At 44.7% G+C, this 22,548-nt stretch overlaps 1 protein-coding gene and 1 long non-coding RNA gene across 2 annotated transcripts in view; both read right to left on the bottom strand.

Moving 5' to 3' along the window:
• BAZ1B (bromodomain adjacent to zinc finger domain 1B) overlaps nucleotides 1-16,869 on the bottom strand; it is a 69,527-nt gene extending 52,658 nt beyond the window's left edge. The window contains exons 1-3 of the mRNA XM_047712783.1: nucleotides 16,390-16,869; nucleotides 7,340-7,456; nucleotides 3,114-3,258 (exon numbers count right to left, since the gene is read on the bottom strand). Of these exons, the coding sequence (XP_047568739.1) occupies nucleotides 3,114-3,258; nucleotides 7,340-7,456; nucleotides 16,390-16,496 (369 nt within the window). The 5' untranslated portion in view covers nucleotides 16,497-16,869. The remainder of the gene's footprint in view (nucleotides 1-3,113; nucleotides 3,259-7,339; nucleotides 7,457-16,389) is intronic.
• Nucleotides 8,294-16,376, bottom strand: LOC125090243 (uncharacterized). The gene is made up of 3 exons (XR_007124253.1): nucleotides 15,157-16,376; nucleotides 12,874-13,557; nucleotides 8,294-9,251 (listed from the first exon to the last, which is right to left on the bottom strand). It is a non-coding gene; the product is annotated as an uncharacterized LOC125090243 (long non-coding RNA).
• Nucleotides 16,870-22,548: the final 5,679 nt, after the last annotated feature.

Raw genomic sequence — 22,548 nt, 5'->3', positions numbered from 1 at the left:
TTGTCCCAACATGTAATTACTGGCTACTGTTAAGCTACTAAGCCATTCCCCTCCCTCCTTTCTCTTGCCAGGCTGCCTTTTTCTGAGGCTTTTAAAAAAAAATCAGGGGGAGGCCTGGGTGGCTCAGTCAGTTAAGCGTCTGCCTTCAGCTCCGGTCATGACTCGGAGTCCTGGGATCGAGTCCATATCACACTCCCTGCTTGGCAGGGAGCCTGCTTTCCCCTCTCCCTCAGTCCCTCCCTACAGCTCATGCTCTCTCTTGTGCTCTCTCTCAAATAAGTAAAATCTCAAAGGAAAAAGAAAAGGCGATATTCACTTTCCCAGCCCCCGTGCAGCTCGGGACGTCTAGCCACGCCACAGTAAGGGTGAGGGTCAAGTGCGTGCTTCTGGTGAAGTTTTCTTACGACGCTCAGGTAGGCACTTTCTCACTCTGAACACAGTCGCGAGTTCACAACCGAGAGGCAACAAAGCTAAGGACACAACTCAAAACCCTGAACAGAGCAGAGCAGAAAGACAAGAAGTACAGGTCCTTGACAATACTACCTAGCCTCTATCCCAAACCTGGTACCACCTGCCCCTACGACTTGCTATGTGAGACAATTAAAGGTCTTCACTGCTCAAGCCAAGACTACTCAAAGTATGTCCCCAGAGTGTCGTCATCACACCCTGCAGCTGGTCAGAACTGCATACTTTTGGGCCCTACCTCTGACCTTCTGAACCAAACTGTCAGGGAATGGTGCCCAAGAATGTATCTTCAGAAGTCCTCCAAGTGATTTCATTGAGGCTCAAGTCTGAGAAGTACTCGACACTGCTAGTCGGCTATTTCGTTACATACAGCTGAAACCATTCTTTTTTTTTTTTTTTTTTTTAAGATTTTATTTTATTTATTTGACAGAGAGAGATCACAAGTAGACAGAGAGGCAGGCAGAGAGAGAGGAGAAAGCAGGCTCCCTTCTGAGCAGAGAGCCTGATGCGGGACTCGATCCCAGGACCCTGAGATCATGACCTGAGCTGAAGGCAGCGGCTTAACCCACTGAGCCACCCAGGCGCCCAGCTGAAACCATTCTTAACTAAAACATATAAATCTGGTGACGCCTGGGTGGGTGACTCAGTCTGGTTAAGGGGCTGCCTCCAGCTCAGGTCATGATCCTAGGGTCCAGGGATCAAGTCCCGCATCGGGCTCCCCGCTCAGCAGAAAACCTGCTTCCCCCTCTGCCTGCCACTCCCCCATTTGTGCTGGCTCGCTCTCTCTGACACATAAAATCTTTAAAAAAGAAAAAAATCAATCTGAACAAGATATTTTAAGTTTTTGTTTTGTTTTTTTTTTGAGTGATCTCTACACCCAACATAGGGCATAAACTCATGGCCCCAAGATGAAGAGTCACATGCTCCACCAACTGAGCCAGCCAGGAGTCTTACCTAAACAAGCTATTTAAATATTTGAGCCTGACATGCAACATGCACCCAGTGTTCACAGCAGCAACAGCCACAACAGCCAAACTATGGAAAGAGCTGAGATGTCCATCGACAGATGAATTAAGATGTGGTGTGTACACACACACACACACACACACACACACAATGGAGTATATTACTCAGGCAACAAAAAAGAATGAAATCTTGCCATTTGCAATGACATGGCTGGAACTAGAGGATTAAGTGAAATTAAGTCAGAGAAAGATAAATATCCTATGATTTCACTCACATGTGGAATTTCAGAAACGAAACAAATGAACATGGGGAAAGGGAAGGAAAAATAAACTCAGACAAAATCAGAGAGGGAGACAAACCATAAGAGACTATTAACTACAGGAAACAAACTGAAGGTTCCTGGCAGGGCGGTAGGTGGAGGGATGGGGTAACTGGGTGATGGGCACTGAGGAGGGCATGCAATGGAATGAGCACTGCGTGCTCTATGCAACTGATGAATCACAAAAGTACCTCTGAAATTAATGATACACTATATGTTCATTAAATTGAATTTAAATTAAAAAAGAAAAATAAATTTAAAAAATAGATAAACAGGTAGCTTGTTTACCACCTCGACATTTTTTGTGCACATTCTGCAAGATATTATGGTAAAGCAATCAGCCCAATTTCCAGTACATACAAATATTTAACAAATGTTAGTCCCCTTCCTCCTGAATCTTACTTTAAGCTTTCAAAGGATTATACAGGGATTTCTTTAGTGTTAGGTTTTCACTTTAATCATTGCTACCCTGGTACTATCTGGACTAGAAAATTAAAAAAACAAATTTAGTGTTTAAAAAAAAAAAAAAGAGGAGCACGTGGTAGCTCGGTAGGTTAAGCCTCTGCCTTTAGCTCAGGTCATGATCTCAGTGTCCTAGGATCGAGCCCCACCTTGGGCTCTTTGCTCAGCGGGGAGCCTGCTTCCTCCTCTCTCTCTGCCACCTCTCTGCCTACTTGTGATCTCTGTCAAATAAATAATAAAAAATTTTTTAAAAAGATTTTATTTGGGGCGCCTGGGTGGCTCAGTGGGTTAAGCCGCTGCCTTCGGCTCAGGTCATTATCTCAGGATCCTGGGATCGAGTCCCAAATCGGGCTCTCTGCTCGGCAGGGAGCCTGCTTCCCTCCCTCTCTCTGCCTGCCTCTCTGTCTACTTGTGATCTTTCTCTGTCAAATAAATAAATAAAATCTTTAAAAAAAAAAAAAAAAAGATTTTATTTGTGAGAGATAGAACATGTGAGCAAGAGAGTGCACAAGCGGGGGGAGGGGCAGGGGGGCAAAGGGAGAGGGACAAGCAGACTCCTCACTAAGCAGGGAGCTGGACTGGGGGCTCCATCCCAGGACCTTGGGATCATGACCTGAGCCAAAGGCAGACAATTAAATGACTAAGCCACCCAGGTGCCCCAACAATTACCATAATACTAACATAATGTTAAACATTCCCAACAATGAATACAGTTCTAAAATTTGTTATATTCCTACACTATAGTTCTAACAGTTCCTTACAATATCTGATACTAAGTAAAGCAGACTTCAAACATAACACAGTTTTACAAACAGAACCACACTCTGTGATCTATGCTAGAAGCTCTAATCTTAATGTACGGCTAGCGGGTCAAATCGTACCCCCAAAAAAATGGGCTTACCTCAAAATCACACTCTTCTCCCACGGCGTATTTTGTCATGATCTCCAACCAAGCAGTATCTACTAATTTCTCTAAAGAGGCTGTGTTATGGTGAACCATTTCCAGAACAAGTTTCTCATACCAGGCCGGGAACTCCTCCTTCAAACTAAACAAACATGTTATTAGTTACCAAGAAAATGCAGAAAAACCTATCTAGAGAACTAATTCAAGTTAGTGCAAACACTTCTTTGGCAAATATAAGCAAGCACTGGGGAATACAAAGCTTTAAAACCATGTGGCACGCAAGACGAAGGCGGAACTGCTAAGAAGCTCTGTCAGATGGGCCTATCCAGGTTAATTTTCTCATCTGGAAAATAAAATTAATAGGCACATCATCTGTAAGGCTGAACATTTTCCCATTTGTTTATATAGGAGATTTTCCTTTTTAGGTGTGAATTATTTACTCGTATCCTTACCTCCACCCTTTTTTTTTGCTAGAAGCCCAAATCTTGATTCTATTTGTGTTAAGTCTCAGTCAATGAATTTTTTCCTATGTATTCACATTCATTAAAAGGTCTCACAATACCTTGTGAGGTATCTAGAATTTCCACTTTATGAATAAGGGAAATAAATCAGGAAGGGTTAACATGATGGAACCATAACTTGAACCCAAAGTCCTTGCAAAAGTAAAACAATGAAGTACTACTTTTCACTTAATAAACTAAAAGAAGAATTTTAATTAACATACCCAACAGCAACAAATGAGGAGTTCGATGTGGCACTCATGCACTGCAGACAGCCTATCAGGCCCACAATCGTAACACTCCCAGTCATTCTGTGCTGTTTATACCCAAAAATGTTCCTCCAACTGACTGCTAGCCTTAAAAATCTCTTATACTGCCTTACAATTTACCTATGGAGTTAGCTGCTATTCCCCAGTCCAATCAACAGAAGTCTCTGCCTTCGTTAAGGCTGTTACCTTTGTCCTTTCCCTACCATGCTCCCTCCCAGCTTAATCACCGCCCCAAGATGCCCTCAGACTTCCCTAACTCCATGAGGCCTCTCCTGGCCCTTATAAAAGCCCGCTCTCCAACAAGCCTCCCAGTCACCAGGATTCGAAGGTCACTATCCACAGTTACTTCTGGGCAGGGAGGCTGGACAGTGATGTTCAGATCTTTAGATCAACTCTGTATTGCGCACACATCCTTTTTTTTTTTTAATATTTTATTTATTTATTTATTTGACAGCGAGAGCAGGGGGAGAAGCAGGCTCCCTGCGGAGCCACCCAGGGGTCCCTGTATATTGCTTACATTCTTATAAAAAGTACGCATAACGTGATTTCTACTTTGAATAAAAACTGTAAAACCACACATTTTCAGTAATCCCTCCCATTACACCCTATATTCTGTTCACTATCAAATCACATAAAACATACCCCATATGTGTTCTTTAGAACTTCCCTCTGCTGTAATGGCTTCTAAGGTCAAGTGAGTTTGAAACCCACAAGGTTAAACCAAGCTACAGTTTCTTTACTGGAAATCTTCTGAAAACCTTTAATATGCTCATGTGTTTTATGATTTTTCAAGAACAAAGTTAGTAGAGTTTTTCCAAAGTTAGGGCTAAAAACCCTCTTTTCAAGAACAATTACAGAAGCCATCTTATTAGTTCTATTCCCAATAATGCCATGACTCTCTATTTGAATATTATCCCAAGGAAGCCTGCATCAACTTCCATCTGCTCGTCCTTCTCTAACTCACCCTATACACTGCTTCTAGATTAATCTCAAAGCCTAACTCCAATCTTATATTTCTCTCCTGTCCAAAAATTATTGTTGTCCTACTATTCACTAAATTAAATACAAATGTCTCATCCTGTCTTCTATAATTTGGTACAAACTATCCTGTCAAGTTCACCTTCCTCAAGAAGCCCCAAGAAGGGGCGCCTGGGTAGCTCAGTCGTTAAGCCATCTGCCTTTGGCTCAGGTCATGATCGCAGGGACCTGGCATCGAGCCCCACATCAGGCTCTCTGCTCTGGGGGAGGCCTGCTTCTCCCTCTCCCATTACCCCTGCTTGTGTTCCTGCTCTCACCATCTCTTTCTCTGTCAAATAAATAATATCTTTAAAAAAAAAAAAAGGCAGCCCCATGAAGTTTTCCCTAACAACTCCAGGTTAGTCCCTAGCCTCTAAATTCCCATCGTTTGTCTGCATATAGAAAAGCCTACATTATTCACATTTTGAAACTGAATTCTCTTACTTATTCCTAACAGTGTTTCACTTGATTCTCTTTGGGTTTTCTGGTACACAATCATATTACAAGTAACAATCACTGACTTGCTCCTTAGTACTCTTCATACTCTCTATCGTAGGTCACCGGACACCATCTTTTTATTTACCATGAATTTTCATCACACACATCTTTTTGTCTCAAAAAGACACCCAGAAAAGGCAGCATTATCTCTATTTGCAAAGAGCAAGCCGTAAATGCTTCTATAGTGCAGAGGATAGTGCCTAAACACCATAACCAATTCCTGAGTAAGTCAAACATGAGACCTGCCCTCAAGAAGTCTATAAGCTACTATGAGGGCCGGCAACAGCCCATGGGCCAAACTCAGCTACCCACTAGTTTTTGTACATAAAATTCTCTTCTATTTACAGCCATTCACATTCATTTACAGCCATTCACATTCATTTACATTTTCCCTATGGCTGTTTTCACTGTACTATGTCAGAGATGAACAGCTGAGACAGAAATCACGCGACCCACAGACCCTAAAATATTTACTAACTGGCACTTTACAGATAAGGCAGGCTAACCCCTGGTCTAATGTACAAAACAAAATATATACATAAATTACACTAATCCAAAATGGAACAATGTAAGTGACCAAGCAAAGAAGGAACAAACACCAGGTTAACGGACCCAACAATTACTAGTCAGTTATGAAGCCATTACTAGAACCAGGTGTCAACTGAACCTAGGGCCTTCACACCAGCAGAAGAGTAGAACAGTATCAGATTACTCAACCGTATGCTCTCTGTTTATCTGCTATCAAGAGAAGTCAATGAAAAATCCACAGAAAAAGCTTCTCTTCCCAATTCCTAGAAGAGTTGTTTTATTATCACCCCTGGTTTCATGTATCTTTTGCATGCTCCTATGCCCCAAATTGTTTTCTTTGAGGGAACACCCAGATGGGTAGGTACTCTGAACACAGACAGGATTTTTTTTTTTTTTTTTAGATTTTGTTTATTTATTTGACAGAGAGAGATCACAAGTAGGCAGAGAGGCAGGCAGAGAGAGAGAGAGGAGGAAGCAGGTTCCCCGCTGAGCAGAGAGCCCGATGTGGGGCTCGATCCCAGAACCCTGGGATCATGACCTGAGCCGAAGGCAGAGGCTTTAACCCACTGAGCCACCCAGGTGCCCCATGGATTTTTTTTTTTTTTTAGATTTTATTTCTTTATTTGACAGAGAGAGATCACAAGTAGGCAGAGAGGCAGGCAGAGAGAGAAGGGGAAGCAGGCTCCCCGCCAAGCAAAAAGCCAGATATGGGGCTGGATCCCAGGACCCCGGGGATCATGACCTGAGCCGAAGGCAGAGGCTTAACCCATTTAGATAAACTGTCTTCAAACCATGTGTTTATTTTTGATAGCTACTGAAAGATTGTCCTAAAATTTCAAATGACCACAAAATAAAGAAATCTTTCTAAATGGCTGACTCTGTATTACTTCTAGATTATTATCAACTTCCTTTGCTCAGAACCACATTTCCAGGGGTGCCTGAGCAGCTCAGCTGGTTAAGTGCCTGACTCTTGATTTCGGCTCAGGGTCAGGATCTCAGGGTTGTGAGATCGGGCCCCGCCAGCCCCACACTGGGCTGTGCAGAGCATGTAGCCTGCTTAAGATTCTCTCCTCCCTCTGCCCTTCTATACCCCTCATGCATGTACTCTCCCTCTTTAAAAAAACAAAGCAAAACAAAACCTACATTTCCAGAGTATTGTCAAGGTAAAAGAATAGAGCAAGGACACGCAAGAGCCTGGTAAACAGCTAAGTAAGGGTACACAACTATATATTCCACGTACTTTGTTACCAGCAAAATGCCACTAGGCAAGGGCACTAAGACACCAACACACTGTACGCGTGTAATACAGTGCAATGTATGCCCATAATTTTAAATATGGTTTTACTGTCAATACTCCCCCTTCCTAGTAATATGAAGATGGTGCTAGAAGAGCAATGCTTTTATTACTTACAGTTCAGCAACTTCCTGTTCCTCCTCCCAGGCCTCCTTGTGTGTTAGCTGACTGCTTCCGGTACTCTTACATGTCCAAATGCGCTCACTGTACCTTTCCAGGCGGGCCTCATACTCTCTGTTAGCGGTGGCTCAGGAAAACGATATTCAAGCAACAGAGACAACTTATCCACATCCATAAAATACTTTATAACATAAAGAAAAAACTACAGCATCCTTTCTATAACGTACAGCATAAAAAGCTAAAATTGAAATTAGAGTTTTCAAGTGGCAAATCCAAATAAAATGATTAAAGCTAAAGAATGACTAAAATGGTTTGTCATGGTTTTGTTTTACAAATAAAATATTAGTATTGTAGGGGCACCCGGATGGCTCAGTTGGCAGAGCACGGAACTCCTGACCCTGGGATTGCTGGTTCGAGCCCCACACCGGATGTAGAAATTACTTAAAAATAAATTTAAAAAATTAGTATTTTGTTATGTGATTTCTTCACTTCACCTATTTCATCTTAAGAAGACTCCCACAGCACTGAAAATTTATAATATAAAGGTAAATTAAACACAAGTCGTAAGGAATAAGAATTTAAGGTATGTGGAATTGTTACACAACTGAGATGGTCAGCAAGCTTGAGTCTGCTCCATGGAAAGATGAGAGAGAGGACTGCCCCAGTCTCACAGGCAGTCTGGAATAATCCTACGCATATACTAATGATCCATTTACTAGAAGCCATCCAGTCTACCTCAGAATCACCTGTTGGTTGGTCCTCAGAGTTTTTTTGTTTTGTTTTGTTTTTTAAGATTTATTTATTTATTTGAGAGTGGGATAGAGTGTGAGAGGAGAGAGGTCAGCAGGAGAAGCAGACTCCCTGCTGAGCAGGGAGCAGGATGCAGGACTCGATCCCGGGACTTCAGGATCAGGACCTGAGCTGAAGGCAGTCGCTTAACCAACTGAGCCACCCAGGTGCCCGGTCCTTAGAGTTTAAAAAATAAATTCCATAAAGCCCTAAAAATAATTTTGATACCATATTTACCCAGTCTTTACGTTGTCTCCAATAGTACTACACTCACAAGTCGCTTAAGAAACGCTTGTTCAGTCTTTCTAAGGCAGATGAAGAGATCGGCCTTTAGTTAGCGCCATATAAATGGTAACTTTCCACACCCATCCCGACTAGAATTCACTATCAGCCAGCCACATTCAAATTCAAATGACAACTAACTAATTAGGCACAGCAACAGACGCTACCAAGAAAATAAACTGATACCACAACTACGGAATTAGCCGCCAATCTCTGTACTTTCCAAGTGACGCTTTTTATAGTAGTTGACATAAATGTATTTAAACAGCCGGTCTGCAATATTACGTTACAACTAAACAAGTAATTCATTGTTTATATATGAAGATTCTTTGTTTTCCAGGGTTAATGATCAGTGAAAAGACAGAAGACAGGGAAAAATCCAGAAGTAATCCAGAAACAGTAGTTTTAGCCAAGAGTATATAGCACCTTCCTTTACTGTACCTTTCTCTGGGTCTGCCAAAAGCAAAACAGTAAGTCTATTTTCCTGGGGGCAGGGGGGTACTATTATTTAAATGATTGAACAAAAGAGCAGTACCACCAAAAGCCAGGAGGCAAGCATCCATATAATATTACGTAAATTCAATCTCACTGAAAATTTATAAAAACTTACAGGCAGGAAACAGCATGCCTTCCGCAGCGACATGATCGTAACTGACCAACAAGGTAAGTTTGTTTTCTGGTTTTGTCTATTTCCACTGGGGAAGGGGAGGTAAAATAATGACAGAAAGAATCATTAAGCAGACTGAGACATTCAAAACGTCTGATAACACTAACGCAGTATTTACTTACACTGAAGAAATTCCCTGGGTGATCACAGAGAATGTGAGACAAACAAGTCCTAAAGAAAGAATTTTAGCTTTTGTTATTAGCTGTTATTTTTAAAGGCAGGAATAATGTGCCCAGTCATCCTCCTTTGATCTAGACCTACAGGGCCGGCTACGTGGTAGGCTACGTGGTATCACCCGGATGCCTCAATGATACCTCCAATCCAACCTTTTCTTATTACCCCTTCCCTCCCTCCTAAGCTTGCTCCGTAACAGTGATTCCCACTGAAAGACCCTCGTGTCCAAGTCAGAAACCAAGGAATCCTCCTCAGTTCTTCAGTCCCTAAGTGCAACCACGCACTTACTGCTCAGTTCAGTCCTTCCTCTTCCACAACAGAGCCATTATTCAAATTCAGCTTCTGAACCTCACTTCTCAGCTAGCCAAAACATTTTTAAACATTTTAATTGGCCTCACTGGTAATCCTCCTCTGGTCTTTTATGCTTCTCACCCAAACAGCCTTCTTCTCAAACGTATTTGTTTTTAAACCCAGTTCTTCTTCCTTTAAAATCTCATTTGCCCACCGGCCCCTGAAATGCAAATATATTCACACTGGGAAGCAAGCCTGTGGCTCCCACAGGACTGAAAATCACTCCACCAATCAAGATTTTGTTGAGCAAGTTCCATGATTTTTATTCTTTTAAGAAAGAAAAGGGAGGGCGCCTGGGTGGCTCAGTGGGTTAAGCCGCTGCCTTCGGCTCAGGTCATGATCTCAGGGTCCTGGGATGGAGTTCCGCATCGGGCTCTCTGCTCAGCGGGGAGCCTGCTTCCCTCTCTCTCTCTCTCTCTGCCTGCCTCTCTGTCTACTTGTGATCTCTCTGTGTCAAATAAATAAATAAAATCTTTAAAAAAAAAAAAAAAAGAGAAAGAAAAGGGAGAAGCTTTTTTCCTCAAATACGTATTTAAATACCTAATTTTTTTAAGGATTTTTTTTTTAAGATTTATTTATTTGTCAGAGAGAGTGAGCACAGGCAGACAGAAGTGGCAGCCAGAGGCAGAGGGAGAAGCAGGCTCCCTGCCGAGCAAGGAGCCTGATGTGGGGATGTGGGGCTTGATCCCAGGACCCTGAGACCATGACCTGAGCTGAAGGCAGCTGCTTAACCAACTGAGCCACCCAGGCGTCCCTTTTTTAAAGATTTCAATCACCCAGGCGCCCCTCAAGGCAGTTTATTATTATTATTATTTTGAGATTTTACTTATTTATTTGACAGACACAGATCACAAGTAGGAAGAGACACAGGCAGAGAGGGGGAGGAAGCAGGCTCCCTCCCGAGCAGAGAGCCCGATGTGGGGCTCGATCCCAGGACCCTGAGACCATGATCTGAGCTGAAGGCAGAGGCTTTATTTAACCCACTGAGCCACCCAGGCGCCCCTTAAATACCAAATAATTTTTTACTGATTACGCTTTTGCAAACCATAAAAGAGCCTCCTACTCTGAGACTTATCTTTCTCACCTTCCTTTGAAAATTCACTATCAGAAGAGCATTCTCATTCTGGGGGACTGACTGCATCCATTCCCCTAACTTCAACTACTACCTATCTGCCAGGAATTTCTATCACCAGCTCAGCCTCCTCTCTGAACTCCAGGCCCCTAGAATACACCAGCAATACAGACACCTCCATTCTGATATATGCACAGCAACTCAACAGAAGAACTTCCAAACTAAACACTCACTTCCTACCCTCCCCACCCACTCCCAGGCAAAACTAAAAGGAAAAAACGACTAGCCCCTCTTCCAAACTAGCCCCTCTTCCAGCGTTCTCTTCTTATCTGAGAATGACCCACTAACCAAATGACAACCACAACATTATCCTTGTTTCCTCCCCAATCACCAAATCCTATCAAATCTACCTAACTTGGGCGCCTGGGTGGCTCAGTGGGTTGAGCCGCTGCCTTCGGCTCAGGTCATGATCTCAGGGTCCTGGGACTGGGATCAAGTCCCTCGTCGTCGGGCTCTCTGCTCAGCGGGGAGCCTGCTTCCCTTCCTCTCTCTCTGCCTACTTGTGATCTCTGTCTGTCAAATAAATAAATAAAATCTTAAAAAAAAAAAAATCTCTCTAACTTATTTCTGAAATCTACTGTACTCCTCAAGGGGTAGTAAATTTGTGCAGACCTCCAGACCTGTGGCCTGGTTTACTGCATAATGGCCTCCCTAGTTTCATGGCTGCTTGTCTTCAGGCTGCAGATCCATGCTCAACACGGCAGCCACAGACAGCTTCCTAAGAGTCAGCGTCTACCCTGCTCGGATTTATAAACCGCTTCCCATAAACTTAAGACGAAGACCAAATTCCTCAACCTGTCTGCCAAGGATCTATGTCCAGCCCCACTTGGCAGTTCTATCTCCATTCCCACTTCTTCACTCCAGCTACAGAAAACCTCTTCCAAGTGTTAAAATTCAAGAACCTTCAAATTCACAAACTCTTCAAAAAGCACAGTCCTCTACTCTTCATCTAACTACAACATTCTGCTTATACTGTAGATCTCAACTGAGAAGTAACTTCCCCCAGGAAACACTCCCTGAACCCTGAAATAGGGTAGATTGTACTCTTCTTTCCACACAGTCACCTCTGTTCCAGAAAAAGGATTCTACTTCATCCTCTGCCCTGTGGCTTGCAAGGCCTCAGACAGGAGTAGTGCCCATCCCCCACCCCCTCCCCAGTGATGCTAGGCTCGGCCACATGACTTGCTTCGGTGAACAGATGTGGACAGACAGGAGAGATGCCACCACCAAGCAGCTGGAAAAGGCATCCTGGTGTTCTCCAGGTCTTTTGGCCACTAGAAAAGTACGTGAGAGACAAGGACTGCTCCTTCAGCCTGGGTCCTGGAATAAGAAAAGTTATGTCTGTCCTCTTTTTCACCTTTTTTTCCACATGTGGCCACTAGAAAACCTTTAATCCCACATGGCTCACATTGTATTTCCTTTTTTTTTTTTTTTAAGATTTTATTTATTTATTTTTCAGAGGGAGAGCGTGCATGCACAAGCAGAGGGAGCAGCAGGCTTTCTGCTGAGCAAGGAGCGTGATGCGGGCCTCGATCCCAGGACCCATCAGGACGGTGCTAAAGGCAAACATTTAACCAACAGGGCCACCCAGGCGTCCCCCACCTTTTTTTCTTAATTTTATTTATTTATTTGGCACATTATGTTTCTATTGGACAACACTATCTACCTAATAAGGTTTACATCGAGGAATGAATGAATGCCCTCTAACAATAAAAATTTTAATTGACTGGTCATCTAAGATTAATCTCAAAAGTTCAAAACTAGAATTCCTACAACCTCAACATTGGGTATTTTTAAGTTTATGTAACTCTGTTCTGGTTATTACCGGAGAAAGAACGAAAAAAAGTCAAAATCAAGAGGAAAAAAAGCCCATTACAAGGATATTCGGTCAGCTGCCTCTAAATCCTATTTCAGATTTTAGGTTACCAAAATAAGTCACTTACTCTCAAATAACTACTCAGAGCAAATGCCAATTGAGGTTTTCATGTTCCAGCCACTGTTGCACATATAATTGCAGACAAAATGTCAAAGCAATTCTCCAAAGGTTGTGTAAGTTATAAACGACAAGATATTCTCAAATCCTATATATCTCATTATGCACCTACTTTTTTGTGATTTCAAGAGCTATCTCCTTACCACAATATGCTGCTTCTTTGTTCTCTTTAGCCTTGTAAGGACTGTTTCTTTCAATAAAGTACTTGATAGCCTGAAAGGAAGTGGCCCAGAAAAGTATGGAGGTTAAACAAGTATAACTATAACCCTCAGAGTTCCATGTGAAATACAAAGCACCAACTCAAAATCTGCTTTTTATTTTGTCTTTGGAACAGTCTTCATTAAGTGAAAAGCAACTCTCACTTAGTGTAACTTTAAAGAAATTAAATTATAAAAATCAACATACAAACTCACTATTCCAACGTCCAGTAAAAAATCCTGGCTAGCAACTACAATTTACCTCCAACTCTTAAAACATGCTCTACTCACTCTTGCCTACTGCCAGATTAACTGTGTTCTTACAACCCCTCCTCATCATACCTTTTAAAAGCTCTCATATATTGAGGCTACAAAGATTACTTGAAGCAGTTGTTTCTAAGCTTTAGGGAGGAGGACAGTTAAAGCTATACAACAAAAACACCAGCCTACAGCAGGCTGCTGTAGCTTCCGTTCCTCCTCAAAACCCATCTTGATTTAGCCACTGTGATTATCCTGTTGTCAGATAATCTCATCAAGAATGATTCTGATAAAGTTAATCTCACCAAGGAAGATCCAGTGTTCTGCCTTAGGACTAACCCAGGAAGCAACTTTTGTACCATAGAGTCAAAGCTGTAATATAATAAACATAATCATCAATGTATAAAACTCAGTCATTAAATGTGTGCATCATTCCCAGCTACCACTGTAAGTTTAATGAGGAGGTACAATAATGCCTTCAAAGAACATACCAACACTCATAGCGTTAAGTTAATAAAACATCTCACTGATTTGCTATTGCATATACATGCAATCAAAAGTAAGCGTTAGGAGAAAATTAAAGTATCAAATTCTATTAAAAACAGAATTGTAAATATAAATTAAGAAGCAGAAAGAACATACTTCAAATGCAGCTGTTAACCAACCACATACTTGTTCTCTATGAAATCACTAAGAGCCTAATAAATATAATAACCTGCGAACCACACAGTACAATTGTTTAAAAGCATCCTGAAGTGCGTGCACTTGTAGAAATTCCCAAGGAAGCAATTTCCCCCTCATTATGCAACGCAATTTAAGAACTCCTTTGTTAAAAAGGGTTCTAAATACCAGCATAGGAGATTTTTTTAATGAAGAATTTTTTTTTTTAAATACCTAACTCTTGGGCGCCTGGGTGGCTCAGTGGGTTGAGCCGCTGCCTTCGGCTCAGGTCATGATCTCGGGGTCCTGGGATCAGGCCCCGCATCGGGCTCTCTGCTCAGCAGGGAGCCTGCTTCCCTCTCTCTCTCTCTCTCTCTGCCTGCCTCTCCATCTACTTGTGATCTGTCAAATAAATAAATAAAATCTTTTAAAAATAAATAAATAAATAAATACCTAACTCTTAAAAAAAGTTTCAGGTTTCCATTTTCTACTGTCATTGTTAACAGAACCTCCTCCGATACAGGACTACATTTCAATGATTTCAGTAAAGGATACAAAAAGGCCAGGGCTGCCAGTTCTAAATTAACCATCTACAACCATTTTTTACATGGCTCAATACCTATCAGACTTTGAACTTGTCTCTACTGCGTGTTTCGCATGCTACACTAGAACCAGACATGAAAAATAAACATCTGATAGTATTAGCGAGTACCCATCAAGTGTTCAAAAAATGATATTTAAATAACGTTTTAAACGGATATGGCAGATTCCTAGAGTAACTTTTTTACCCCACCGATGTTTTTAAATATCTCAAAAAATTAAAATGAGGGGCGCCTGGGTGGCTGTCGTTAAGCGTCTGCCTTTGGTTCAGGTCCTGATCTCAGCGTCCTGGGATGGAGCCCCGCATCCGCTCCCTGCTCCGTGGGAAGCCTGCTTCTCCCTCTCCCACTCCCCTTGCTTGTGTTCCCTCTCTTGCTGTGTCTGTCTCTGCCAACTAAATATCTTAAAAAAAATAAATAAATGAAAATAAAAATAAAAAAGTAGAACACCGTTAGAATAATGCTGTGCTCAGCGGAGGTGGAGTACTTCTCCAAAGCTTTCTGAAAGTCCTAACAGGACAAGAAAAAGAACCGCATTACCACCTGAACCCATCCCTGAAAGGCACCTCACCTCAAACCACCACACGGAACTTGCCTTCTTTTCTGGATCTACTTATAGGGATAAGGCAGAAAAAGCACTGCATCCGACCCCTGACTTTCATCGTTTCAGTGTCTGACCTTTAACAAGTCAACCTCAACCCTCTGAGCCCACCTGGCAAAGGAGGCAGGAGAACCTGACCATCCCCGAGATCCATTTCAGCTACAAGATGCTACTCCGGCTGTCTTTCTCCAAGAGCCTTCCTAACAGCACGGGCCCACTTTCCGGGTCCTTTTGTACGTAAACATCCAACTCCACAAACCGCACTGGAACAAGAATGAGGTTATCTTGTACAAGACTGCATTAAAGAGAGGATCAAAGAGACATGAAATCAAAGGACATCGCTCGCATGGGCACCTCCTCCCATACGGAGGGCAAGGAAGCAGAGAGAAACTAAAAAACCCAGTGCTTCCCAAGGAAAGGGCTGATGAAACTCCGTAATACAGTGGCCTTCGGCCTTGAAGCTTTGCCTAAAAAAAGCGTGATTCGGGAATCTACTTTTTTTACACCGAAGCTTCAAATCGGGCATCCATAAAAGAAAAAAAGTAAATCAACGTCATACAACGGAAAGACCGAGCTTGTGCAAGGAACCTTCAGCCATCAGAAAAGAGGGTACGTCTTCTGGAAAACACCAGTCTCCCATTCCTGAAATGCAACATGAAAACTTGAAGCATGCCTCGGTGTTTGTCCAATGCGCGCCGATCGCCTCTTCGGCCGTCAGCATTTCAGACCTGGGCGAGCCGGGGAAGGCAGGCTCCTCCGAGACAACTTTTCCTTGCCCTTCCCCTAAGTCTGGGAATCCGCTCTTGGTGACGCGCCTCACGGTCTTGTCAGCTCAACACCAGCCTCAGGTCTCCACTCCGGAGGAGGGGAGAAAAAAAAACACAACACAAGAGCCCCCGCGGAGATCCGGGTAAAAACGCACAAAAAAAAAAAAATCTTGCACAAGCCGGATCACGAGGCCGCGTGGGTACAATTTCAAAAACTTAAGTTGAAGGTTTAATTTAAAAGGAAAGAAAAACGCAGCAGAAGGAAAGCCGTCTCCCGTCCGTGCTTCGGGCCTAAAGCCACCCGGGGGCAGGGGCGCCGCTGGTCGAAAGCGAGGCCCGGGGACAAAGTGCGGAGCCAGGGGAAAGGATGGAGGGCGCGGGGCTCCGGGCCGGCCCGCGCCCCCACCCCCGCGGAACGGCGGGCTCGAGCTCCGGCTCGGGATGCAGGCCCGCCGGCGCCCGGCGCGCTGACAGCTGCCACCCGCGCGGGCTGCGCGGCCCGCCCGGCCCCGGCGAGCCCCCCGGCCCACCCCGCCCCACCCCGCGGGCGGCCCGGCGGCCGCGCTGGAAAGGATACTCCCGGGTGCGGAAGGCCTCCTGAGTGTGCGCGATGGTGAAGAGCGGCTCCTCGCCGGGAAGCGGCTTCACCAGCGGGAAGGGCTTGCGGCCCAGAAGCGGCGCCATCGCGGCGGTGGCAACGGCGGAGGCTGCGGCCCGGAAGGCGGCGGCTCCTCGGCGAGCCCGCGGCGCAGCACTAGGCCCCGCGGCCCGGAGCGAGCGCCTGGTTCCCGGGGGTGGGGTGGGGGAGGGGAGGGGTGAGAGGGCGGCGCGAACTCGGCTCCCTCAGTGCTGGCGCGGCCGCGCGAGGGCCATGCAACGGGACGCGAGGACACGGAACTCCCACGCACACCGCTGCGCCGCCCGGCAGCCTCCGGCCCAACCTTCGCTGCGGGTCCCCGCGTTCGGCAGTCACGACTCCTCCTCAGCTGCACCGGAGGAAATTATTGAAAAATGGCGGGAGATTCCCCTCCTCCCCCCCGCCCGGCCAGCGCACACACTAACTTGCTCCCCTGTGGCGCCGGTGGCGAATGCTCCAATAGGCGGAGAGCTGATCAGGGCTCACAGTCTATTGGCTCAGGGGAGCTGCCGCTCTGGCGCTTGAGTCCCGCCCCCTTTCCCGGCCGTGTAGTTGGGTTGCAGCGCACTAGAGGGCAGTATGAAGAGGTGAAAGGTCACGTTATGTAAGCGCTGTTGTGAGGCCTAAGGGCCTTCAGCAGCGGAGTTGAAAATGGGGGACAGCGGGGGACCGAAAGGCCTGGAATTCAAAGAAGTCAGGCTACAGAAGCCCCTTAACATATACAGACACTGCGCCATCTGTCACCGACGGCGACACCGACATCCGGGCACCACTGTCCGTGTGGTGCGCCGGAGGGGGAGGGGGAGCGCGCGGCCAGGGGCTTTGTCTTTCCACTTGTGCTCCGCCCCCTCCTTAAAGGCGCCGCGCTCGGCCACGCCCGGGGATGCGCGGGTGGGGCGGAAGGGAGGAGGCGTTGGCGGGAAGAAACCCAGGACCGTATCCCCGCGAAGGTTCTGCGGAAGGACCGCTGGAGCCTCAGTATTGCTCACCCCAAAGTTAACTTCTGTAAGAGAGTGAGGTTGAGACCTGGGTATTAGTATGATGCTTGTTTTTAGGAGCTTGGCGGAAAAAGATAATAGACAAGCTTCTTTGGAAAAATATATTCAAGGGCGTACCTATTAAAAATATACCCATTAATTCGGGTAGCCTTTGCTGGGACCTCCAGCGTTCAGGGCCCTGTACTGGGAGCTGCAGAGGGGAGAAAATGAGAGCCTGCCCTGAGCAAATAAGAGGCCCAAGTAGGACAGGACTGTGATCTGGGCTCTGCAAAGTGCACAGTAGGAAGTCAGCACTGAAGGCCAGGAGAGTGAGGACATTCCAGCCGTTTCTCCAAGCAGACTGCACCACGTAGTGCTCCATAATTCTCTCTTTAGTAAATCCTCCCCTTTGGTGCAAAGATCACTGACCTCAGAATGTACCTACCTCCCAGCCTGTCCTTGAACAGAGCTAGACTTTGAGGTGTCCCTGAAAGCCGTGGCACATGCCAGTGCCAGGCCCTTCTCTCCTTTTCTTCTCATTTTGAGGGGAGACGTATCCCCCCTCCCCCAACCCCAGTAAAGTGTTAAGTTCCAGGTCAGACACCATCGCTATGGAGGCGCCTCTGAACCCTTAGCAGAGATGGGAGAAATGTCCTTCTTCAGTAGTCTTTTCTTCTAGGAGGATTAGGAGCAACCTCAGAAGACAGAGCATTTGAGTTGATTGTGAAAAGATAAGTAGCACTTTCCCTAGGCAGAGAAATGAGAGATGTACGTTCTAGGCAGAAGGAGCAGCAGGGCCGAGTTCGTAAATTCAGGACAACAGACCTAAAACTTCAGAGGTGTTGAGGTGGAAAGTATCAAGAGATCAGAGTGGCAAAGGAAGAGATCACCGTGGTCACAGGGTGTGATGCTTGGAGTGACCAAACTTAGAAGGAACCCAAATGTAATAAGATCATGGGAGACAGATTCGAGAGGCACATACTAGGTGACAAACGGGATGGACACTTGTAGGACCAGGTACCTAACAGGAGATGACACACAGAGTAAGGACTCCAAAAACATTAAGAAACACATTTTGGAAAATTTTGTTATTTCAAAAAAAGCTCCTAATTGCACATGAGAATAGGGACTGTAATCATTTCAGGGCTTGGGGCCACCGTAGGCTAGAACCCAGCCCTGGTGTTGGTGAGACAGAGATCTAAAATGGGAGAATCGGGGGGTACCTAGCTGGCTCAGTTAGTAGAGCATGCAATTCTTGATCGCAGGGGTCATGAGTTCAAGTCCCACCTTGGGCGTAAAACTTACTTAAAAATAATAAATAAACAAATTTAAAAAGAAAGAAAAAAGTAGAACAGACTAAGTTAATGTAACTATCAGTTTCCTGCTCTGGTATTTTTGTTGACTCCTGTTGCAGACAAAACTCTACTGAGGGGCGCCTGGGTGGCTCAGTGGGTTAAGGCCTCTGCCTTCGGCTCAGGTCATGGTCTCATGGTCTCAGGGTCCTGGGATGGAGCCCCGCATCTCTCTGCTCAGCGGAGAGCCTGCTTCCTCCTCTCTCTCTCTCTGCCTGCCTTTCTGACTACTTGTAATCTGTCAAATAAATAAATAAAAATCTTTAAACAACAACAACAAAAACTCTACTCAGTTTGCTCTTCCTGTTCAGTCTTCAAGCTCTTGACCGAGCAAGGCCCAAGTTGACTACTTCCTTCTAATTCCCCAACTGCCGGAAATGTACTTTTTTCTCCTCTGGGCATCTAAATCCCACACTTCCTAATGCCTTTTCCCCATTGTTCCAGCCCACATCCGCTTTCACTAAATGCTCAAGGCTTCTTAAAATTGTAATTGTAGCGAAATTCGTTGTTTTCTTTCCCAACATTTGAATAAACAAGTTAATAAAAAGGGGCAGAGATTAAAATGTGTCGTTTCCGGGTATCTGCACCAAAGCTTCCACCGCTCCAAGTCAGCTGTGGGTGCTTTGCTGGAAGAATAAGACTGTCTAGAGAAGCACAGCTCATTTCTCTACGTGGATCTCCGCTGGGTAGTTTTAGGACATGAGCTCAGTCAGCAAAATCTGTTTCTGTGGTCTGTGTCATGGGGACTTGTGCCCTGCCACATAACCCTCCGCCATTGATTCAGACACAAACCCTTGCTCAGACAGTTCCAGCTGGTCTTTTCCTCCCTGTCCCGTTGGATCCTCAAACTCAAAACATCCCAAACCCACAATCTCACCATCTTCTTTCCCTCCATCATCTGCTTTATCTGGATGGTTTTCATTTCTGTTTAGTGCACCACTCACAACCTCACAGGCTCAGGCTTGACTTCTCCAGCTCCACAGCCACAGGGTCAACCAGATAATGTCTATTCTACCTGCACGAAATCTTGAACTATCCCTTTCTTGCCATCCCCACAACATCCTACTTCAGGCCTTTATTATTTCTGGCCCAACCTTACTACTATAATGACTTTCTTCTTTTAAAATGTCTTAATTTATTTTTTTTAAAGATTTTATTTATTTATTTGACAGAGTGAGATCGCAGGTAGGCAGAGAGAGAGAGAGGAGGAAGCAGGCTCCCTGTGGAGCAGAGAGCCAGATTCGGGGCTCGATCCTAGGACCCTGGGATCATGACCTGAGCCAAAGGCAGAGGCTTTAACCCACTGAGCCACCCAGGTGCCCCTAAAATGTCTTAATTTATTTTTAAGTAGGCTCTATGCACAACTGAGCCAGCCAGGTGCCCCTCTTCTTTTAAAATGTTTTAAACTGAATTGAAATTATATCTTTAAAATGGTAAAATGAGCATAGTTCCCAAAAGGAAACATGTAAGTGTACTTTAAACAACAAATGCTTCTACAAAAAGCCATGTGGAACTCTCCCCCATGCACTTCCTGCTCCCTCAAGCATCCATTTTCAAATTGTTAAGCTGTGTTAAAATTGGTAAAAGGTGGGCACTTGGGGGGCTCAGTGTGTTAAAGCCTCTGCCTTCGGCTCAGGACATGATCCCAGAGTCCTGGGATTGAGCCCCACTTCGGGCTCTCTGCTCAGTGGGGAGCCTGCTTCCCCCTCTCTCTCTGCCTGCCCCTCTGCCTACTTGTGATCTCTGTCAAATAAATAAATAAAATCTTTTATTTAAAAAAATGGTAAAAGGTAACTTCATTTAAAATGGAACCAGAAGGCCAGAAGGGGGAGCTCTCACAATTTAAGACTGGTAAATTGCTCCTTCTATAGGAAGAAACCCATACTTCACAACCCCATCAACAGGAAGAAAGCTTTCCTACTCCCCCAGCAACAGCCAAGCCAATGAGAGAGTCAGCATTCAGCCAATGAGAAGCCACCACACTTCCAACTCCCAGTTTCCACCAATGGGCTTGTTCCTAATAGCCTTCCCAACTTCTCCCTTTTCTCCATCAAGGTTTCCTCTGCTTTGTTCTGTAGACATGCCTATGGTTTTGCTGTAACCTGTGGGTTCTGAATTGTGATTTTCTATTCCTGAATTAACCCATTTTGCTGGTGAAATAAAGGACAGTTTTGTTTTTAAGGTTAAAAGCTATTTCCACTAATTTTTTGCCTCCATTTTCTGAATATTTCTGAACATATATGTTGCTGTTTTTTTAGCTGCTCAGTTTTAGTATTAGCTGCTGACTTTTCTTTAATGGAAGATGAGGACATAACCCTCTTACATTCCCCCAAACCTCACACACGCGATCACATTCCAAAAATAATTGTTGCAATTGGTTAAATCACTATTCACTGTAAAACTTATGATTATGTATTATTCAGATGATCCACATGGTGGACAGATCACATTTCCTTTCTTTTGTCTTTGCGGGTTTGCTTCAGCCTATTTTTCAATTCATTTTCTATGTACCGATCACCACTCTCTCCCTGAACTGGTACAACTGTAAGTGTCCTCTCAGTACGTCCACACCTATCATATGTTCCAATTTGTCATCCCCCCCCCCCCACGTGCTCTTTCCTCACAGTGGCATCTGCAAACTACAATCACTCCCCTGCTCTTGGCTTTCAGTGGTTGGCTCCCTAAAGCCCACAGAGAAAAACCAAACTCTTTGGCCTGGTCTTCAAGCTCCCCCCAACCCTGCCCCAGGATCTGTTTTCAATCTTTCTACCACTTCCCTTGAACCCCCTACTCCAGTAAATTAGGTTTATTGAGGTTTCTAACCAACTGAGCCCCCCAGGTGCCCAGGTTTATGTAGGTTTCTAAATACATTCTCCAGTAAAAGGATCCAGGGCTCCTGGGAAAAGGACTGGGGCTGGCAAAGGTCAAGGTGAGCCAGGAACATTGTCCCTGAAAGTAAGGAAGTGCTCAAATAGTGATGGGGACACGTCAAAAGGACACAGGAGCCAGCAGGAAGGAATTCCTGCTGAATCTGGGACAATTTGAACATTTTTAAAAAATGACAGCAACAGATTGTGAACACATTGAATGTAAAGGGAAACCATGAGCCTGTAGTAATCTTCAGAGAGAAAGGAAGGGAGGCAGAGAGGGAGAGAGAGAAGTGTAGAGAAGGGAAATCTGTTATCTACTGAAGGCTGCCAGTGAATGAATGTACAAAGATTTAGAAAACTCACCACTTTGCAAACTCCAGTGAAGTAACTGATTCAGAAATAGATCATCAGTGGATACTGAAATCACTGGTCTAAGCGAACGGTCTAAAATTATCACCCCCCAACAGATTATTTATGTAAAAGTGCCCTGAAGGTGGGAAGGTGTGACAGACACCTTAGCCAAATGATCAATCTTGGCATTATCAAAAATGGGAGAAGAGGACAATGTTTCTCTTGATACAGGCAATGAAAAAATACATATCACCTCTGCAGTATTCTAACCAAACAAATTTCACCTGAAATCCTTAGAAAAAAAAATAGTTAAATGCAATTTGTGAGACATTTTACAAATAACTGCCTAGACCCTTCAAAAATATCAATGACGAGAGACACCTATCCACCCACTTCCAAAAGAAGGCTCTAAAAGGAGACTAGGGGCGTCTGGGTGGCTCAGTTGAGCATCCAACTCTTGGTTTCGGCTCAGGTCACGATCTCAGGGTTCTGGGATGGAGACTAGCATCTGGCTCCCTACTCAGCAGGGAATCTGCTTGTCCCTCTCCT

Source organism: Lutra lutra, chromosome 18 (assembly GCF_902655055.1).
Source record: "Lutra lutra chromosome 18, mLutLut1.2, whole genome shotgun sequence".
Classification (NCBI taxonomy): domain Eukaryota; kingdom Metazoa; phylum Chordata; class Mammalia; order Carnivora; family Mustelidae; genus Lutra; species Lutra lutra.
The sequence above is the reverse complement of the archived record's forward strand: the minus strand, read 5'-3'. Positions and strand labels throughout refer to the sequence as shown.